This window comes from Crassostrea angulata, chromosome 8 (assembly GCF_025612915.1).
Source record: "Crassostrea angulata isolate pt1a10 chromosome 8, ASM2561291v2, whole genome shotgun sequence".
NCBI classification, from domain to species: domain Eukaryota; kingdom Metazoa; phylum Mollusca; class Bivalvia; order Ostreida; family Ostreidae; genus Magallana; species Magallana angulata.
Genome location: NC_069118.1, coordinates 5,732,474 through 5,755,367, shown reverse-complemented (window position 1 = coordinate 5,755,367; position 22,894 = coordinate 5,732,474). Strand labels below are relative to the sequence as shown.

Sequence of the window (22,894 nt, the reverse complement as noted above, 5' to 3'; positions counted from 1 at the left end):
TATTGCCGTCTTAGTATGTACATAAATGCAGCAACATACCTAGCAATTCAAAAATTATTTTAAAGCATTCATAATTTCATTTTTAAAGGTTCTACATAAATGAACCTTTTTTATGACCCTTTAAATTTGATTAAAAACCGTTTAGGCCAAATACTGGCAATGGCCATTTAATCAGAAAAGAAATATAGCAATGGCAACAGCCTGTTTGTACTTTTTGCAGAGTCAATCCGCTGACGGTTGTCAGAAGGTAGAGTCAATGGCGTCACAAAGGGATATCTTTTATATGACCAATGAGAACCAGGACTGGGAGTATAAAGGGGCGTTACCGATGTTTGACACAACAACACTGAATAACTCCGTGGGCGTGCCATATTGCTACTATGTACCATATGGTAATCTTTGCATAAAAAAAAATAGAATGTGTATTATAAGTAAAGGGTAAGTATTGATTTAAGATAAGTATATATCTTGGTTTGATAATTTAACAAATACAAAATGTTTTATATCAATATTTAATTCGAATATCTGGTTAAACGATCAATCTCAGGACCAACGCTCAAAGTCTTTCCCTTTTTGAACAACAGTCTCTCTGTATATCTCCGTGCATTGTACATTCTAACAGGCAGCGATGATATTAATGGCATAGATCGAATTCTACGTAACCTTTTAGAACTTAGAATAAGGTTTTCATCGTGTATATTGTTTAGTATAAGGTTGACTGATATTAAATGGGTTGAAGTTTTTTTTAACAAAGGAAGAAAGGCAGGGAAAAAACATGAGAAGATAGAATACCTTCGATCTTGGATCTGAGTGAAGAGAGTCAAGCTTTCACTTTGTTGATTGTTGACTCTGACATTTACATGAGCTAATAATAAAATTCATTAATAAAATGTGACAGATCACAGCTAGGAATTACCAATGCTCTGCATGAATCGTGTCTATCGACATCTGAACCACAATCATTTGTGTTTCAAAGCTGTCTTTGAAACCATCAGGTCTTTAATCAATCACTGCATAGTTAATGACTTTTTTGCTTTGAATCATCGATGTACACTGCAAGTACACAATGCTTATCACAGCCGATAGAAACAACCAAAACCCCAATGTATAGTTGTAATTCATCAAAAGACTCCCTTGGGGATTCCAGCTTTGACTATATTTCAAAGCCTATTCTAGGCCTTTAAATAGCCATTAAAACTTGACAAAGACTAGTGACATTTTCTCGTGTGTATGTTCTAGGACACTTTAAATAACAGTAGAACACCATTTGTTATCTTGAATATAAAACAAATTGTCGTGACTCAATAGTCTATGGAAATGTAGGACTGGTTTATAATGTGACCGGTTAGGTGATTTTAACCAGGTCAAACGTTTTTCGATAATTCCAACAGAACAAAATTACTTCTTTTTTTCAACCAGTTGGTTAAACACGTATGAAAACTTTTATAATGGTTGAAGTAGCAAAACATATAGAATAAATTTTGAATAAGCCGCTAAAAAAATAATTTTATCTAGAGAAAGTAGATGACTGTTTTCTTTAAATGGAGATTCAATTTTCATCCATAGCAGAGATATTTAAAAAATAATATTAATAGAATAGCTGTGTACTAGTAGTTTTCAATTAAATATATTTGTTAACAGAAAATTATATATATATATATATATATATATATATATATATATATATATATATATATATATATATATATATATATATTGTTTAAATCATACAGCATACGGAACACATTATTTCTCCCTTCTGATCTTACGGAGTATTCATCACTGTTTTTCATCAGAATTCAGTCGTATTGTAAATTGTTTTTTTCCTGGGTTTATACGGTATATATTACTATTACTAGTATTAACTACCCAAATCAAAAACGATTTGCAACCCATTTTTTCTTTAATTATGTATGCCTTCAATGACTTCTAGTTTTTTTGAAGATTTTTTTCACCGTGTTTATATACCCGTTAAATGATGAAGGAAAAACAGCATGCCGAGAAAAACACTCTGGTTTTCAAATCAACAGATTTTGCATTGCTGGTTTCAACTTCATCCAACCTCTCCTTTCTGCACATTTCTTTTTTTAGTCCTTCGTTACAGTTGTTAACCCAGTAATGCTTTAATTAAAGTAGTCCTTCCCGAAGGAATCTGGAAAAAAAATGATTATTTTATATCCCCACATGAATCTTAATCATTCAAAAGCTTTAAAGTCATTGAAATGATATTTCTCGATCAGTCGTCACTGACCTAATTAAGTTCGAACATGTAAAATAATAAGAATCGCCAATTATATTTTGAAATATTGTAATATGATATGTAAAACTACTTGAAAGTCCGGGCGAAAAGGCAATGAACGTTTAATTGCTCTTCAAAAATTTAAACTTCGGTGTATTAAAAATAAAACTGAAAAAATAAAAGGGTAAAGCCCTCATTCAATGTCCAATGTTTTGAACGAGATTATTATCACAATGACACTGAATTTCATCCATTTTTCTGATAATTTTATTCTAAATAAGACTCTATCTATTACCGAAGGATGCAATCAAATAGACCTTAAATTATGGTTATCGACTTGTGACACTAAATATAAGCAGCAAGGGTGTCTTATCGTGACACGACGGATATAAGGAGGTGGAAAAAAAATCTAGAAGTGTTGGTTTGCCATTGTCTCCCGAAATGGAATCTCTCGATAGATTAACCTCTTTAAATCATTTTGTTTTGTCTTGAATACGTGATTAACGTAGTCGACTAAACCTGTCTACATACTGTGTCTGTCTGGCTAAGCCTGAATTAAAACGCATTGAAAAACTGAAATTTCAGTATTTGTAACTCAATTGCAATATCGATTTGGTATAGCACTAAATAAATATTACTTGTTTAATACTGAATGACAACGGAAATATATTGGGTTGATCATCCTCATATTAAGCCAGTCAGTAACAAACCTGATAGGTGTTTTCTTTACCCAAGGACAATCAAGTGACATATCTATTTCACGAGAAGCGATGCTCTTCAAAAGTCCATGTATATGAAAATGGTTTACATCTTGCCCAATTTAACAGTCAACCTCTTCAAAATTCTTATTTTCACCTTTCAAAAGCTTTTTTATAATCTTCGCTGCACCCTTGTTCACTTACAAAGAATCGTTGTTATTTAATTTTAAACGTTTTCTTTTCTCGGTTCGAACAAATTTTTACGCTACCATTATATTCTGCTCAAGACACTTAAAAGGAATGGCAAAGGGGCGACTACTCGAAATATGTTAAGAACTTACGGAACGCAGTTTCTGTATTAAATATCATAAAATATGTGTAGGTAAAAGTAGGTGAAACATCGGCCATGTTGCCAAATATTAAAGCTCGCCCTACGGACAAAAAGGTATATATTGGGCAGTCACGTGTCATGTTAAAAGCAATGAGAGAGGGACACTTCATTCCATGGGAAATTTTTAATATGGTATCTGGCATGTATGGTATCTTCTTCGCCTCTGAAACTTTTTTGTTCAATCTATACTCAGAGCGTCGGGAGTGTTACTACGAGTCTGACATCGGAAATTCTTATAATGGCCGCGCCAACGTCACGGCTTCCGGGAGAGGATGTTTACCATGGGCAGGATCAACGGAACCATTCTACAAAAACACCCGCAAGGCGTACCACGAGTTTGAGAGTAATTACTGCCGGGCGTATGAGTATTATTCGTATAAATCAAGAGAACCCCTGTGCCTGGTAGAGTATCCGTCCGTAAAAGAAAGATGTGGGGTTCTCAAATGCGGTGAGTACTTTTAGAACCTTTCGTTAATCCCCAATTCTCGTCACAAAAATACAAATAACATGATTACTTTCCTATTACGCAACATTGGTTTAGAACTCAAATAAACGTTTTCAGATTTTACAACCAAGCTTATGCCGCGTCGCCTTTAAGTACATGTTCACATTTTATTTGCTTCGGCGTGCTTCATTGTAGACCAACCTGTACTGTTGTACAAATGTACATGGAATCTAATGATAATAATACATTTAAATTCTATACCACGATTTAAGTTCAGGGTTATTCTTTAATGTTAAAAATCGTTTACTTGTACATGTGCATTTTAAATGATTGATAAAAACTTGAATGTTAGAAGTGAAGTTACAAGAAATAAATCATTGTTAAGTAAACAAAGCTCGAGTCTTCTATTTGTTTACAAAAAAATCGAAGTACAGAAATTACCAGTTTTATGAAAAATGACTCTTGCCAATCTAAATAAACTGATCCAATGTTTCAACAAATGATATCATCAACAAAACAAAATCTAATTGAAACTTATACCAATGCCACACTTAAGTAAACAATAACAAAATTCAAGCTTTGTTTAAACAACAAATAATTTTGAACTCTGTTTCTTGCCTGTAACACGATATTTAACAATCAATAAAAATACCCCACATTTATCATTCTAGATGTTAGCTTATGTAAAGTTAGCAAATATCTCGATATATTTAGATAGTTATCATGATCTATGTTGTATTTGCCTTGAATCTTTGACGAACCTTGGGTGTTCGTATCTTCTACAAAACGTGATGTAACAGTACAAGTGCGTATAAAAGTGGATAGGAAGCGAGACATGTTAAAACGTCCGTTTTTTATACAGTGAATGAATGTAGCATCAGCATCAGAATTGATCTGCTACGCGATTATTTGTAGTACTTGCCCACTTTGAAAGTGATGATTGGGGCTTTAGTTTTGGGCACCTACAATATTTGTTTTGAAGATAATATGTACATGTACATTATAGGAGTTTTGTATTAAAACTGTATTATTGACTTGTTTTCGTTTAAAACTTTTTTTGGTTTTAGACATGTTGACTTTTCTAATATTTTAGTCGAAGATAAGGATTTGAAAGAATTTGGAAAATTTAAACCTTACCGAAGCGTTCCGTCGTACGACGGTCGGAAGCCTGAATATGCAGTTGACGGTTCTATAGGTGAGAGAGAGAGAGAGAGAGAGAGAGAGAGAGAGAGAGAGAGAGAGAGAGAGAAAATGTAACTCTGGCTTATCTATAAGAGTTCTTTCAACTGTTGAGAAGTTTTCTTTGCTGTACAGCTTTGTCTGTTAAATTTGATAGAAATTTGATTTACGATAGCAAGAAAAATTAATCGAAATACTATAATATATAAATAGTGCCTGTTTGGGAGGATAACAGTTGTAATTGACACCCTGAGGAAACCATTGTCAGCCGACGCGAAGCGGAGGTTGACAATGGTTTTCGAGGGGTGTCAATTTCAACTGTTATCCTCCCAAACAGGCACTATTTATTTTATTATACTGAATGTCTTAATTTTAGAGAGTTTTTATATTGCTTTTATATAAAAATGACGTGAATTCTACGACGAACCGTACACGCATAATTTCCGCGCATGTAACAATTCGTTGTGTTACCCGTTGCTAAGTGAGTTGCTAACGCTGAGGGTAATAGAACGGATTATCAACTGCGTCTTAACCAATCAGATTTCAGTATTTATCATGAAAATATAATAAAACAATACGATATAAATTAACATGTTTTTTCTCATTTTTTTTTAAATGAAGTTAAACAAGACTTGTCATGGGTGTTTGGAGAACCCTGAACAGCAACACAATCCACACTTTGTCCTATAGATTAGCTCTGTACTTTACAGATACATTTAATTCCCTGGTCACAGAGCGGCCAATGCTGAAGCCCTGGTATCAAATCAATCTGGAGGAGTTTGTAGAGGTCCATGCTATTCTCATCTATCGCCAAGCCAGTAAGTCCACAGTTCTTAAATAGAGTGAGTCTTATTGAAAAGCCAACAATTGCGTAAGTTCACAAAAAATGAATAATGCAGTCAATAAAAAAAATTCAAAGCATGAACAACAGAAAAGGTTTTACATGGACATTTTACTTTAATTGATATGATATATAATAATTATTGTTAGAAGAAACACAAGAAATAAAATTTGAAAATAAAATGGGTATCAATTCCCCGCAAAACGGTAGTCATGTTTTAACCTTGTCTTTACTTGGGTATTTTTGGTTCATAGCTTACTTTCCAAATAACGTGCGCTATTTTGGAACATACGTCAGCAAGGATCCATGGGACTTTATGAACTATGGCGCCGTGCGTTGTGACGACCTCCGATTTCCGGGATTCTCCATGGTGTTCCGGTACCAATGTAAACGTCCCGTGATTGGTCAGTATGTCACGATCCGGAACTTCGACTTTACTCACCCAAGAAGTAATCCGGGAAAATTTTTTCGGATGGAAATAAACGAGATTGTGATTCTCGGAAAATGTGAGTTTATTTTAATTTGATTTTATATTTTAAAAAAAGCGTAAGAGTAAGTCTTTTCTAATGTTTAAATGTGTTTTGATATGTTTGGGTATTCTGTCAAATTAAAGCATTCATTCGTCAAAATAGCAATGAATAAATGCTTCGCTGTGGTTATCATTAATATATCTATTAATTCTTAGGATGTTTCGTTTTTATCTGTAGCTCGGTTTGGTACTGGTAAGGTTTTGAGGTTTTTGTTTTTTCCCCGACTTCAAGTTTTTTTTTAAAACCCATTCCCGATTTGTCAAAATATCCCACCCGTCCCCCGCCCCACGGAATCTGTGTCAAAATGTTTTCCATACCTTCATAAACCACCTCACCCTTATCCTTACCGCTTTGATAACTGCATGAGGAAAAAATACAATTATGCTTGTATAATGTATTAATATGAACTTCGTCTAGATTTGTCCTGAACTGGAAACTATTTTCTACAATATATCAGTCGATGTTTACTTTCATTCACTACTAAACGAAGAATATCGTTGTTTATCTGTCTTTTGATAAAGCTACCAGCTGTGGAAGACCTTTGGGCCTGGCCTCGGGTAATATCTACGACTACCAGCTCGGCGCTTCTTCGGGCTACGCGGAGGGATCTGACGTTGAATCTATGGCGCTGTCTCACCGAGGGCGATTATATAATGCGAACCCTGGCTGGTGCTCATACCCAAATAAACAGCCGTCGTGGTTTCTAGTGGGTGTCACATTAATGTTAACTCAAGTTTTGAGTTTTAAACATTAACTTAGTAAAGTTAAGTCTCGTGTGATAAAAAAAAACACATATTAAAGATTAATATCTTTATAACAATCATTATGTTGATATAGACATGCTACTAATACATTCTCCAAAAATACTTGTCAATAATTTTAGCACTCAAACAGGTGACAGAAATTGAATTATTTATTGAAAAAATGCAGAAGTTACGTTTATTTTTATACTGAATATATCCTACTCGATGACGAGAAATAAAAAGCATTGTGTTTAAAAACACTGAGTAAATATCTGTGACGGTTGTAGATTGACCTGATTGTCCCAACGAGTGTACAAGGAGTAGTCGTGCAGGGCTGGACTTCCGGGAAGGAATCAAAGTACATCCGGTCCTTCCAGGTGTCTTACGGGACCGGTAGACTGTCAATGAGTCTGTATGAGGATATCCCGGGGACCGTTAAGGTTGGTGGCACGAGGGCAGGATGGTTGTGGGCCCCGGGGGGAGGGGGGGTTGGTACGAGGGCAGGATGGTGGTGGGGGGTCAACTCAAATGTCTCTCCGTGTTCAATGTATGGTCTAGTATACATTATTGTATGATATTTTAACGAATATATATATATATATATATATATATATATATATATATATATATATATATATATATATATATATATATATATATATATATATATATTCCCCTTTTTTCTTTCTTTCATTAGCTTGTTATTTATATAAATCATTTATTAATACATGTATATTCTTTATAAGTTAGTAAAATGTCAATTTAAAACTTTGAAAAGTGTACACTTTTAGTATTATAAATATTTATACCTTTATCAGAGATGGAGAGAACTAGTAATGGCTATTTTTGCCTGTAGTTCAATCCATATACTCATATGTACATGTATATTTTTGAATAAAATATTTCTTAAACTATGATCTAGTATTAGGTGTCCAAAAATATCTATGCAGCTAAATTTTGTTGAATAATTCAATATTCAGAAATTAATACCTCGGGGGAAAACGGTATGAAAAAAACACCAAGATTTCTTTGTCAAAATGCCTCCTTTATCTTCCGAAGGCAAAAACGCAGCTATAACTAAAAGGTTAACAGGAATTTTGAAGGTCCTCAGATGATTTTTTTGATAAACTGTGCTACTTGTGTAAGGACACTTTCGACTGAAAAATAGGTAATCGATTTTTCTCCATTGCATACTGTAGCTCCGTGCGGAGTTTGTTTTTGTTCTCGGTCATTTTTCCGGATAATCACAGATGACGTATCCCTGAAAATATCTTTGAATTTTACTCGACACCGATTTAAATTTTTTTTCTGTGATGGGATTGAAACGGAATAGGGGTAGTGACAAGAAGAGAAACACACCCATGAAGTTTAAGTAAAAAAGCATACCCGTATACGTAATAGAGTACACCCATTGAAATGGACTGACCTGGTGCCCCCTTGGAAGTAAACTCTCCCAAGGGTATATAAGCAGACACATCTAGCAGAATAGGCAGAGTAGGTCTGAAACCCACAGCTCTCAGAAGAACCCGCAAGACCTGGAAGGTTATAGAAACCTGATAGAAGTAATTTGTGAGGTTGTAAGTAGACAGACTAGGGGAAGGAATACTCCTCAGCGGTAATTGGAATTGGAATCTTAATTGGTTGTCGGGAGGTATGAAGTCTATATGACTGAGGCGCCTGACTTCCTGTAATATTAAGAACCCTTTACCAAGGCACGCGGGGATAAGTATCCCAGTTAAACAATAATAAGTGATTTAAATACACCTCCAATCAATTGTAAATCAAGTTTAATCATTGTACTCAGGAAGAGTAGAAGTAAAATTAATATATTTATATCCCTTAAAAAGAACCCGATATTTTGTTTAGGTTAAACACGTTACAGGATCATTAATAATCGTAAAAAGTGACGGAAATAGAAGCCTGGGGCATATACATTTTGGTTGTTGGTGGGGACAAGTATTGTTGATGCAAAACTCTTGTGATATTTGTTTTCACAACAGGTGTTAACCATGCAAAAAAGAGCATTTTAATTTTTGCATGCAGTGAATAGAGTGACACAAAGATAAAGTCCCTACTAATGTTTTTATTGTGTCTTACCTTTGTTCGAAGTCAAACTTTCAACCCTTAGTTGCATTCATAATTTTACATAATGTAATTTGCAATTTTAGTGCTTCAATTTTAAATCAGTGAATCATGAACCTTAGAACATGCCAGATCAAATAAAGTTCAAAATGTTATAAATATGTCGAGCCGAAAAACTGCCTTAAAACATGCCCCGAGTGATGTTTTTAATTCCAATATCAAGATTTTAGACTACTTTCAATCGGGAGATCTGTAAACAAAAATATGGGCATTTATTTTTAAGCGTGATATGTATGTCTCCATTTTAATATAAGTGCTAGTTTAATGTTCTTTGAACAATAAATCGATGCAAACCATGAACAGAAAATCCTGCATTTCACAAAGTTATAAAGTTATCATCTGCTCACGGGACACTTACAAATTGATCCAATATAATTTCAGACGTTTGTCATCGATACCAGCGCTGCAGTGATTACACCACAGACGTTTGTATTTCATCGTGAAATCCTGGCCCGTTACATTAAAATAATTCCTGATACAACCAACGGGCAACAAGCATGTCTGAAGGCGGAAGTCATTGGCTGCCAAAAACAACGTAACGTACCTGATTTGTGATTGGTTTAAAACATATTATATTATAATAGACAATCTTCTGAAATTGTTTGTCACTTCTACAGTAGCTATTTACATTTTTTGGGTATTGTTTATATAAAATATTCACGCAAAAAATCTCGCATGGAAATAAAAGTTTGTTTAATGGTAGCTATCAGAGGTGTTGGACATTATTAAAAAAATGGTATACATCAAATATTAAGCCCTGATAAGTACTTTAACTTGAGACAAAAATTCTCATCCTAATTGACATGATGTTTACATACAGTACAGAGAGACATGCGGTGTAAAAACACAAGCCTTGATTTCGGGTTCGAGGAGCTGAAACGGTTTTCCTTTTGGCTTGAGGGTGCCACTTTCTCCGTGACCAACATCACGACGATCCAAGGCTGTAGACGGTTCTGCCTGGCCACTGGCTGTACGTCCCTCTACTTCACCGAGTACTCCGACTCTCATACCTGCTCCCTGAATACCGGTGACCGGTACCACCCCACAAGGCAGCCCGCCTGGGTACTGACCGGGTCCAGTCTTAACTACGCTTCCCATCGTCTGTGTTTTAGTGGTAAATTTATATTTGTCGGTATATGATTGAACGTACATGTACCTTGTGGATAGAAAAAGCTAGAGTATCATATATTTCGCTCTATAAATTGGGTATGTGGTTTTTTTCTTCAACGTGCCTTCACTGATATAATTTTCCATATATATGAAAGCAAGTTGGCCTACACACACCTAAATTCAGATAGATTTTGAAGTGTATGAAAAGATATATATATATATATATATATATATATATATATATATATATATATATATATATATATATATATATATATATATATATGAAAGTAACTTAAATGTCTTGCAACCATGTGTGCATATATTTATTCGGCAAATTACATTTTCGCCTTTTTTCCAGGCGTGATGGAACTAAATCGCTGTAACTTCTTTATAAATCTGACTAAGGAGGGCGAGGCTGTCATTAGGTCCCCCGGATTTCCATTCAGATACGGACAGGGCCTGAACTGTACATGGACAATTGACGCAGGAACCTCTAACTTTGTTAAACTAGAAATTGTTTACCTAAACCTGGCCAAATCAACAACTGAAATAGAATTGAAGGAGGTAATTACAAATTGGACAAAATTAATAATGATGAAATAAGACATATATCTTAATATATTTTCATGTTTTAATATAAATCAAAGTAGGATATGATATGAAAAACGACCAGTACTCACGTATTTTGAGAATATTACAGCGAACTACATTGAAGCGTTTAACAGGTCGGGTACACTACCTTATATGGATAGCATTATTTAACACGTGACAGTATTTACATCAAGCAGATTGTCCAATCCACTGAATGAGTTGCAATGCATGACGGTCTACAACGTGTTTACGATTCAACAAACGCACGTGGTTTTGTCTGTTTTATTCACAATATTTAATTGCTTGCCGGAATGTTTGTACATCTTGAGTTTTACTTTAGAAGGTAGAAAAAGAAAGATTACGTACCATTAACTTTGTTCCATGCTCACATTGAAAAATACTGTTGTTTTAGTTGATCAATTGTTGCTTCAAAAAATGATCAGTATCAAACGACTGACAAACATACGCATACAAGTACAAACAGATTTTGATAAGAAAAAACTGCACAATTGTGTATTGGTGACTTTATCATTGTGCACTAGAAATAAATACAGGTAACTGTATATTTATAACAAACGTGAAAAGCCACGGTAGTAGAAATGCACAAATAAACAAACGCAGAAGCGCAAGCTATGCAGCATTTATTATTTTGTCCGGTAAGCATTCTGATGAATGTCCCTGAAGAAAATATCAACGCGCATTCTACTAATGTTGTCCCAAATATGGGGTATCACGTGAAAAAACGGTACTCACAGCTTCTAATTCAATAGGACTTGCCTCTCTTTTGAATATTGACAATGGGGTATTTAAAGAGGTTGAAAATGGGTTGATATAAGCCCTCATATGCAATATTTTTTAAATGTGAGCATAGAAATTGAAGTTCAGACATAATTGTCCATATTAATTTCATAAATTCTGAAAAATCATTCAAAATGAGTTTCCAAAGGACAATTCAAAATGGTATATATTTTCAATACGCTTTGTATACACTGAAACTTGTAGTAGCACACAATGCCTTGCAACTCATTCACCTGATTGGTTTGTCGATAAAAATAAACAGATGGCTAATATAGTATGCACATTTATGCCGACGTCACAAATTATAGTGGTCTCGACCTGTTTAATAGGCCTTTACTCCAGAAAAGTTGTTACGTAATGTTTTGACTTACCTTTGTCCAATCAGATCGTAGATGGCGGAGTTGAGACATTACCGCTCGTGACTTAATTTGAGAGAGAGAGAGAGAGAGAGAGAGAGAGTTTACTGGTTAATGGGGTAAATTATAGATGACGCAGATGAGCGAACTATCTATGATAATCAACAATAGTATTAGAGTGACAAATCAAGGTCTAGAATATCTTATAAATTTATGAAACTTTAAAGTGTTTTGAAATTCTTTAACCAGGGAACAACGATGTCTATATATAGATAATGGGATGAGGTAATGTCAAACATGTTGTCAACGGCGCGCGGCCAAAGAAATTTTCACAATCGTTCTTTAAAAAGCTACGATCTGATTGGACAAAGGTCAGTCAAAACATTACGTAGAAACTTTTCTGGAGTTAACCCCTATTAAACGCTTTAATGTAGTTTGCTGTAATCAATAGTTATAAACTTGCAAACAAATTAATTAAGGTCAGTATATAAAAATTACATGTATATCCTATATTGGTATAACTTTAAAGCGTTTAAAGAAAATTTCTTTGCGGCCGCGCGCTGTCGACAACATGTACATGTATGAGAATGACGTAACTAACCAACTAAATTTCCTAGCATGGAGTCCGAGAATACGGGCATTAAATATTTTGAAATGCGAACGAATGATCACTTATGAATTTAGATGTAGTGAAAAGGAAAGGCAACGCAAGCGGATGCTTAGTGGAAAAATTAAACAATGGCGGACAAATTCGTCCTAAGGTAAAGAATGTTTCACATTGAGTAACTTACCATGAAGAAAGTTTTTACACAAAGTAAATTTACAATCTATGTTTAATTCCAGGAAGATTCGGTAAACTTTGATTAGAATACTAACGGTAACACTTGTAATAAAAACAGTTTCTTAAATATTCGTACACGTCTTCGATGTTTGACATTACCTCATCCAATTATATATATATATACACACACATCGTTGTTCACTGGCTAAAGAATTTCAAAACACTTCAAAGTTTCATAAAATTATAAGATATACTAGACCTTGATTTGTCACACTAATACTATTGTTGGAAGATAGTTCGCTCATCTGCGTCATCTATAATTTACTCCATTATACAGTTATCCCTCTCTCTCTCTCTCTCCCTCTCTCTCTCTCTCTCTCTCAAATTAAGTCGCCAGCGGTAATGTCTCAACTCGTTATCATTGTTATTATTCAATTCAATTCATTTAGTGACAATTATCATGTCAGCATACAGCCATGCATATGACTTACCTAAAACAAAACATTAAACATAAGCGCGTATTAAAAATTAATTAATAAATCTACAGTGGACAAAACATTGGATGAACAAAACTAAGCTTGTGCAAAGGTTATCATTGGTATTCATTAAATTGTATAAGTGTTCATCGTTGACTTTCTCTCTAGCGTTGAAACACATTGTTTTAGAAAACAACACAACCTCCCAGCAGCTGTAATGTTTTTTGTATTGACAACTTACTAAATGAGATTGAAATTTGTATTATAATGTGTTTAATATTTAATTAAATATAATTTAATAATAATATTAAATATATCATTATAATTCAATCTACATCGGTCATATCTTGAACAATACAATACAAAGTGTTTCTCATTTTCAACAAACAATTTGCAGAAGTTACACAGACCAAGAGGTTTAGAATTCCTACCAGTTTCAATAAATAATGAATGGGCACTGATTCTTAGTTTGTTAGGACATATCTGTCACATTTTTTAAAAGATTATATATTTAATATTGTAGTTCGTATTCATTTTGGTTTACAATTCTGTTATAAAAAGACAATTTTCCAGAGTCAGCTTTACATATATTGTTTAGTTGTTCAAGTATTTTGTTTTGATAATGTTCTTTTAACTTGTACATTAAAATCTTGTGACAGATGTTCAAAGTAGTGATATCTAATTTTTGTAGCAATGAAGACAGTGTTCATTGCCAAAAATTCTTGAAGACAATTTTTTGTCTTGTAGTTCTTTGAATGCAGATGTTTCTAAGTAATATTTACAGTCATTTTTGTATTCCATATCTTCCAGTCTGTTATAGAATTTGAAAATATTTTCAATACATAGATATTACAAAGAAAATTGTCCCAATTCACATAAAACAGCAAGATTTGATGCCTTTCTATGTACCCCTAAGATGTCTTTAAAAATCAGGTGTGATTTTTAAATGGAAATTGTGCTGAAGACATTGATGAATATCAATATTGCCTGAATTAACAAATATTCTGACCATAATGAAAAAATGCAAAATCGAAAGCAAAACTTTTTCTAGAAATATTTCTTTCTGTCTTAGCGAAAGTTCGGTAATTTGATGCAATGAAAGCAAATGATTTCATCGGTTAACTCTTTTTTGTATTAGTTTGTCGGGGCAGAAAACTCATTAACAGAACACACTCATCTAGTAGATCAGGTTTTTTTCAGGTTTAATTTATTCAAATATTTAATATTCGAGAAAGAAAGTTGAGGCCTAAAAGGTTTGAGTAACTGACGTGTGCTGAATGACTTTAATCATTTATCCCATATCAAGAATAATCCGTTTTTCAGTTAGGAATATTTGATGTTAACCCCGGGAAATGCAGAGACAGCATTATTTTTAAAGACAATTCGGACACCATCCAAATTACAGCAGAGACACAGCGTGATTTCAGAGATTCCATCATCATCACAACAGGACCAACCCTGTCAATAACGCTGCAAACTTGCTTTCAATATGCAAAATGGGATCAAGAAAACATACTTGAAGTAAAAGCTTTTAGAGCGGGTAAATCACATTTGTTGATATCAGTAAGAAACCTGTCTAGCATTTCTAAACTGTCAACTGTTACACTTTTTAGCTCACCTGAGCTGAAAGCTTAAGTGAGCTATTCTGATATCATTTTATCCGTCGTCCGTCTGTCCATCTGTAAACTTTTTACATTTTGAACTTCTTCTATAAAACCGCTTAGCCAATTTTAACCAAATTTGGCACAAAGCATCCTTATGGGAAGTCCACTATAAATTGCAGAAATGAAAGACTGATCTTTATTCAAAGCGGAGAAAACCTCAAAACTGTAGGAAAAGGAGGGTGCATTTTAAAGAATCTTCTTCTCAAGAACTACTGAGTCAAATTCAACGTAATTTAGCATAAATCATCCTTATGGGAAGGAAAATATAAATTGCAAAAATTAAGGGCTAATTCTGTTTCGAATTTGAGTAATTTACGAAAATATGTATAAGACAGAGAGAAAGGGGGTCAATCAGTTTAACTTCGGGCTCGGTATTTCAAATATCGAAAACCAGTTTAGAGGACCAGTCTATGTTAGAAGCAGCCATCTCGAAGTTGAACGGAGATGAATTTAATTTGGTTGCTGTGCAACAGTTTTCGTGCGAAGGAAATATTTGAAACACCCAAAATATATTTGTGCCGTTTATGTGAAGTAAATTGAGGTTAAGTATTTCATTGCGTTGACATTTTCATTTGTGACGGTGGTTTTAGCTTGTTTTGATTTTCGTATAGCATTTTTTTAACTTGAGAGAGACCATCGTCTTTATTTTAGAATTTAAAATTTTTACGTGTAGACCGGTAAATCAGACAGCTGATTGTTTACATGTACATGCGCAAAATCTGATGCACTGGCAACATATTATAGTGTAATTTGGTACGATCTCTACGTAATGGTTGATTAATGCAACATGTTTTATTAAGATGCTCAGTAATTTCAATCTAAACGGAGATTATTCTCGCTGCTAGAAATAAACATGTATAAGTATATATATGATGAAAAATAAATTGAGTTTTTTCTTTGTTTAAGTGCATTTTCTCTTGTTTTAATTGTTTACAAATTTCTATAATTTTACTAGCTTCAAGTTATAAGCAAGATACAGAGCTTTGCGCACAATGCTACTGTATGTTGGTACACAGGTCATGCTTTAGTTCATTTATATTTTAAATGCAGCTATGTTGAATAGGAAATACCAAGTTTTAAAATCTTAAGTTGAATGTAATAAACTCATGTGAACAAAAACATGACTCAAACAAAGCTATGTATCTTGCTTATAAATCTACGATTGACGCTGAAATAGAAATGTCTTGCTAAAAGGATGATATGCTGTAACTACTTTCTGGTGCCCCTTCTTCAACGAATTACATTAAATCTACACAAATTTTTCAGAGTTTTCGAACAAAAGTAAGTGAAAACGACGTCTTTAACAGTTTCCATAGTCCTGACACATTTTTATTATGAGGATAAAAGCATTATCGGTGTTCTTAAAAAAATTATTGCAACGGAAAATCATCTTTGTTTGTAGACATTTGGTGTTTTTAAATACAGATGAAAATAATGGTCGGGCCTTGGTACAATAGAGCGACATGCCTGCCAATACGTTAATTTGAATTATAGCTCTTTAACATATGTGACAACATTTTTCAGCTAAGTTTATTCTTCAATCAAGTGAGTAAGAATATGAAAAGTCATACGAAATGAATTCATGCCTGGTAAATGACAATCGTTTATAATGAAGAAGGCCAATTAATGAAATTTTGAATGATTTTAATTTGAGGAATTGAGCACATTCATTGGTGCATTGGGGTACACTTTTCTTCTTTCACATATAGGATTTTTTAAAATACGGTAAGATAGAAAATGTACCTTTATGCTCTCATGTATTTTAATCGTTTTATTAAGTGATTGGGGGGGGGGGGGGGGGGGGGCTAAAATAAAGGGAACTGCATGGAAGTTAACTGTGAACACCAACTGAAAATTTTGTTATTTATATTGCAAATGATCTTATTTTAGGTAGAAATGGTATTCCATAAAGGTAAATACGTCAAAGATTAAGTATATGCAAAAATAAGTGTAAATTTCGGATATTCATTTTTGGTTAATCTACCGAGGGGCCACATGGCACAATATCCTTTGAACGCCCAAATAAAGCCAGTGTTGCTCAGGTGAGCGATGTGTCCCATTGGGCCACTTGTCATTATATTCTTATAAAAAAGTACAATGTTGGTAAATATTAAAGAGCTAGATATATGCAGATGTTCAACTCTTAATTGACAAAAGCTGATCCATTTCCAAATTATGTTTTAGAAAAACCAGGGTGTGGGATGTCTAAATCAGGGTGCACAATGAGATGTCAGGTGCCCTCGGCCTACATTGCGACGGATCGCTATCCTTCACCGTATCAGCCGGGGGAAAGGTGTATTTGGAGAATTGACGGCAAGTTCGGACAATATGTGCAACTAAACATACTGAGCATTGACGTCATTAATGGCGGAACGTCGTGCGCCAGTTCATACATAGCTGTGTACGATATCGATTTGAGCAACAAGGAGAGACTTCTTGGGAGATACTGCAAGGAAAACAGGCCATACAGTATCATCTCTTCAAAATGGCATCAAATGAGGGTTGAATTCCGTGCAGCCACTGATCAGAAGCAGGGCCAGGGGTTTCTGGCAGAGTATTCATTCGTTGATTTTACCCAGACATTGTCTTCTTGGACCCACGAAGGTCGAGCTTTATGTTTACTTTCCGTAACGTAAACAAATTTTGTAAATAAACATGTAATTTTCATCCTTTTGGTCACTTGGATTTTGATATTTTGGAATAGATTTGTACTTGTTGTAATAAGTTTACATTTTTTTCAGATTGTCCTGTGGGTTGGCGCTACAACAACCATAGTTGCTACAATATATTCACCAGTGAGGTTGGAATCACGTGGCCGGAAGCGAATCGAAAATGTATCAAACAAAATGGCAGCCTCGTCAGTATAGCCTCAAAACAGGAGCTGGAATTCATTCACTCTCTCGTGACCAACAATTTAAACGACATCATAGATAAGAAAATGTTCATTGGTTTGTTCGAACATTTGTTATTCTTAAGAATTTTGTTTCGATTACAAATGTTGGGGAATATGAATTTGGGGTAGAGGAAATGTGACGCCTCTCTTTTCTTCAGGTCTTCGAAAGGTATATACAGAACATAAGAATGAATTACAGTTTGTATGGTCTGATGGAAACCCACTTACATTCACAGCCTGGTGAGGTTTACTGTATACAGGGTAATTTCGCCCCTTTTTTTTATTTTCGCCCTTCTTCACTTGCAAACGAGTTCGCCCCGTCTTGAATTCGTCCAGTTTTACGAGTAAAAGTACTCGACCCGTCCTTAATTCCCTCCTCTGACACGAGGAATAAAGGGGCGAAAATAAAACGGGGCTAATGTTTCTCTGCATACAGTATATCAACATTTAAAGATTCAAAGGTGCATGCTGTCTATAATTAAGGGTCCTTCACATGTTATCAAAATATCAAAAGCTAATAGTATGTTAAGATGGTTCGATGGTCTTGGCCATTTTTACACTCTATTGATCTCCTGTAAAATAAGAGCTCTACAGTGTATATAAGAATATAGAAAAAAAATATCCCATGCAATTCAAAAGGTAAAATAAATATGGACTTTTCCTTTACTAAGTAATTGTAGTTTATAGCTGAAGACATCATACATGTATCTATGAATTTAAGAAAGACTAGACTTTGACCCGTGCGTGCACGGGTTGACATTGCATATCGAACATTTAGAAATAGGTACATCGATACACCTTATTATTGACATTTACATAACAAAGCTATAAGCCTACAATAATGCTATTAATTTCACTACACTTTCCTTAGTTTGAATAACCTAACTGTGTCTCGGGTAAAGCCCCTCCCTTACTTATACCCGTAAAGTAGCAGAAAATTGCAGAATCGCTCTGGAACGATTTTGGAGAAAGTTAATGAATGATGTTGCCTTGAAAATAACAGTCAAATACATCACAACAAACCTTTTTGAGACTGCAAATACCTTTCAACTAAAAATTTTATTCCATAGAATGGAAGAACTCAACACCTTTTCACCAACGTACACGTAATCGTATATTCTTTGTAAAACTGGGTCTGTAGGACATTATTCATTTTCACGATAAAACATATTCTATCATCTCTCTCCTAACAAATATAATGTAACATTTTTGCATGTAATCAAATATTTTTTGTCATCACGAAGATGAAAGTAAGTGCTTAGTTGAAATGTATATTTGTTATTTTATACTTTCTCTCATAAGAAATCATTAATTTATATGAATAAAATATATAGCAAAAGTCCAATGAAAATTTACCCGTATTTGTATTATCATTTCTGAGTTTATTCAGGCAGATGTGATATTGTGGAAACAAATATAAACTAAAGATCCCGTTAGTGTGAATGTATTGCGCAAGTGCAAGATTGTAAAATCCAAAAAATCCAGGTGATTTCCGGGATTTTTTGAGGAATTTTCGTTGATTATTAATTAGCGAAGCTTAACTGAGAAAAAATAAAAACAAATTGGTAATCTTCAAGTACCAAAGATGTTTAAAATATATAAAACAAAAGACAGTATTCTTCCGATTTCTCGGTATCAAAGACTAAAAATTCGAGTCTATTATTTTAATATAGTAGTATAGATTCGACAGTCAATTTAACGAAAACCCAGCCTCTTGAAAATATTAAATATTGGATTTGAAAATGTCCGAAAACAAGACTTCCCAAAGCAATTCAATCGCCATTTTGTGACGTACTGACATAGAAAGTAGCTGTCAATAGCTGACCACTGATGTTTTATAAAAATGTACATGTATTAAAATGTTGAACAAAGAAAATTGATTATTTTTCTTAAACTGGAAACGCCCGAATAAATTATTAATGCTTCTATTTTGCGGTATCTATTGATGTTAAGGTATCGTGATGACGTCATCATGGATCGACAGCCTAACGGCGTCTACAATGAGAAGTGCACAAGCATCAACTTCTTCAGTATTTATTCCATGAATGATTGGCATGACACGGCATGTGCCTATGATAAAATAAGAAGTTACATGTGTGAAATAGACATCAATTATACAAAAGGTATGTACTCGTTGACAAATCTTACCTTAAACCACAACTTTATGCCGCGGTACAATATTCCGTAAAAGCATTCAAACTTCATATAATGATTATGCATTTATAATAGGCAGTTACTATTTTTTTTCTACATTTATAAAAATCAACATTATTCACTATTTTTTTTCAAAAAGTATTCTGTTGATATCCTTACTAAATTAAACAACGTGTGTTTCTGTAAAAGAAAAAAGTCAATAAAATAGTAACGGTGACTAGGTAACAAGGAGGCTTTTATTTAATTTTTGATTAATTTTGTTTTTGAATTATGATCGTTTAATTTTTGTTTACATTTGCAAAGAGAATATAAGTAGAATCAACTGGTGGAACAATGGGTCTGCCATGGAAGCGTCTGCTGATGACGTCATATTTACTTGCGATAACATGGAGCACATTAATACGCTGTTTGTATGTGATGGAATAAAGGATTGTAGTGACGGCTCAGACGAAGCTAATTGCAGTTAGTGTTCTAAGTACAAATATCTGATGCAAAGCCCTTTAACAAGTATTTTAGGATCCACTTATAGCCTTGTCAATTATTATTTTTAAAAAAATATTTTTATCAATTTTGTACGTGGAAGGAATCGATTATTGTAGTGTCATTTCGATAGCGGTTAATTTGAATTACTCATGATCAATATTATGAAATTATTTAACCTGTAAAGTGGAATATAAAATTTTAATATCTTTGAATAGGTGAAAAAACCCAATAATTTTTTCCTGATTTATGGTTCTGTGCCATTCTAAAATAGGCTTGCTAAAGGAAAAAAGATTCATGTGTAAAGGAGAAATACAAGTATATTATATCGATAATGGTACTACATACCTCAAATCTTGTTGCGGCATGCAAGTTCTTTGATTTTTTTGTACCAGGTGCCCATTGTACAGACGCACAGTTCCGGTGTGGTGACGGCGGCTGTATCTCCCTAAGTCTACTCTGTGACTTTGTTGCCCACTGTGTGGATGGTTCAGATGAATCCAGCTGTAGTAAGAATGTTTTTGTAGCTCAGTAATTACCATATTCAGTCAATTAACGCTAATACGATTGTCAGTTGCTATAGTTCAACACGGTTTAATGTAATGTCTGTTAACTATTTAATATTTTAATTTCGAAACCATTCACTTTCATTGAATAGTCCTTTCTTTCGTAAAAGTAGTTCCAAAATTTTAATCACAAACTAGTATTTATATTTTGATTGAGATTAGTACGTCATCTTTTGTGATGATGCTTAGTTATCCCACAGGTGGCGTTTTAGAAATGTCTTATATTCATTGCTGAGTTTTACGAACTTGCGACTATAAAAGCTCATTTATACAATGTAATAAGCTACCAATTCTTTTAACTAGAAAATGAGAAAAATTACGACTGTTTTGTAAGTTCTTCTATAAAACGCAGACAAGTATTCTTGCATTCATATGGAACCCCAAAATCCTGATTATCACCCTTCCATCCCCTGTCTTCTTCTCCCACTTATGATACAATCATGTTAAAAGAGAATAAATGTTCTTCGTTATCTCGTGTTTCCTTGCAGTCAGACAGCCCTGTAATGAGAGTCAGTGGGAGTGTTCTAGCGGTCAGTGTATCCCCGCCGTGTACCGCTGTGACATGAAGCCAGATTGCGTCGACGGAAGCGATGAACAGTTTTGTGGTATAGTATATTGTATCAGAAAAATAGAAGTATTAAGTTTAATAATCCTGAAGTTGTCCTGTAAACAAACTACAGAGACATAAATATCAGAGACTGGCAATTGATCGAAATCTTGCGAATTCTCGCGGTCCCTATTGTAAAGTATCCCCAGTTTAAATTAGTATATCTTTCTAATAAACAAATATATCGATATATAAACAGCTAAACCCTATTACAAAAACATTCAAAATATTATATATTCATGAGATCAGCATTAAAATGTACTTACAGTAGTTTTAGTGATGATATAAGTTAATCCTCACTATAAATAACATGGCTTCAACACTTAGTGCATGTAGGCTGCCATTGTGTGACATCATCAAGTAGTTCACTTGGCGCAATAATTTGAACATTTGCATTTATGAATAGCAAGTATAAGTAGATACTGTTAAAATAATAGTGTTATTAACTGAATCCTTAATGCATTACCTGTAGATATGTTTTCTACTTCTATTAGATCTTTTTAATTGGTACTATTTTACTTTGCCCCAGAATAGAAGTAATACAGTCAGTGTTGTTAGCTTTATGTACAATGTAGTTCCACCCAAGGATAGAGTCCCTATTCCAAGATATGATTACTTTATGTATAAAGTAAGTAATTCATCAGTTTTAGATATAGAATTAGTACAAAACAGTTACTAGGTAGAATTGAACACTTTTAATTATTCTTAATTGATTTATTTATAATAAGTGATTACTGTCAGGAATTGTCATGAGAATAGAGCATTTTGATTGGTTAGTGACTAGCTGCAAAAGTTATATAAGGGAGGCAGCTGCTCAGTTTGGTCAGATAGCTCCACCAATTATCTCAGCCCTAATAAGTATGATGAGTTCTACATACCAAGATAATAATTTTTATAAAGAGTTTTTATAAGTTATCACAAGTAATTTGCTTTAGAATGTAAACATAACTTGGCAACCTGTTGTTCTATTACCATCTTATAAAACCCTGACAATTATAGTTCCTGACACTTTGAATTACTGACAGCTGAGTTCCTGACAATTATAGTTCCTGACAATGTAATTTCTCACAAAGTAATTGCTGACAACCCCTTGTAAACATGTATTTAGTCTATTTATAAGTCTACTCTCATAGTAGGCTAGCTCTCTATATTAGGAAAGTTATTCCCCTTTGATTCCCTTTATCATTTTTGCCATGGTGACCTAGGG

General features: G+C 33.9%; 1 protein-coding gene across 1 annotated transcript in view; it reads left to right on the top strand.

Annotated features, from left to right (window-relative positions):
- LOC128157704 (uncharacterized) overlaps positions 1 to 22,894 on the top strand; it is a 45,650-nt gene that overhangs the window by 14,024 nt on the left and 8,732 nt on the right. Inside the window, exons 5-22 of the mRNA XM_052820298.1 lie at positions 221 to 392; positions 3,522 to 3,776; positions 4,867 to 4,968; positions 5,663 to 5,770; positions 6,048 to 6,299; positions 6,845 to 7,029; positions 7,354 to 7,506; positions 9,590 to 9,743; positions 10,029 to 10,322; positions 10,680 to 10,885; positions 14,647 to 14,863; positions 17,172 to 17,591; positions 17,729 to 17,935; positions 18,039 to 18,120; positions 19,834 to 20,003; positions 20,338 to 20,496; positions 20,910 to 21,023; positions 21,569 to 21,685. Of these exons, the coding sequence (XP_052676258.1) occupies positions 221 to 392; positions 3,522 to 3,776; positions 4,867 to 4,968; positions 5,663 to 5,770; positions 6,048 to 6,299; positions 6,845 to 7,029; positions 7,354 to 7,506; positions 9,590 to 9,743; positions 10,029 to 10,322; positions 10,680 to 10,885; positions 14,647 to 14,863; positions 17,172 to 17,591; positions 17,729 to 17,935; positions 18,039 to 18,120; positions 19,834 to 20,003; positions 20,338 to 20,496; positions 20,910 to 21,023; positions 21,569 to 21,685 (3,367 nt within the window). The remainder of the gene's footprint in view (positions 1 to 220; positions 393 to 3,521; positions 3,777 to 4,866; positions 4,969 to 5,662; positions 5,771 to 6,047; positions 6,300 to 6,844; positions 7,030 to 7,353; positions 7,507 to 9,589; positions 9,744 to 10,028; positions 10,323 to 10,679; positions 10,886 to 14,646; positions 14,864 to 17,171; positions 17,592 to 17,728; positions 17,936 to 18,038; positions 18,121 to 19,833; positions 20,004 to 20,337; positions 20,497 to 20,909; positions 21,024 to 21,568; positions 21,686 to 22,894) is intronic.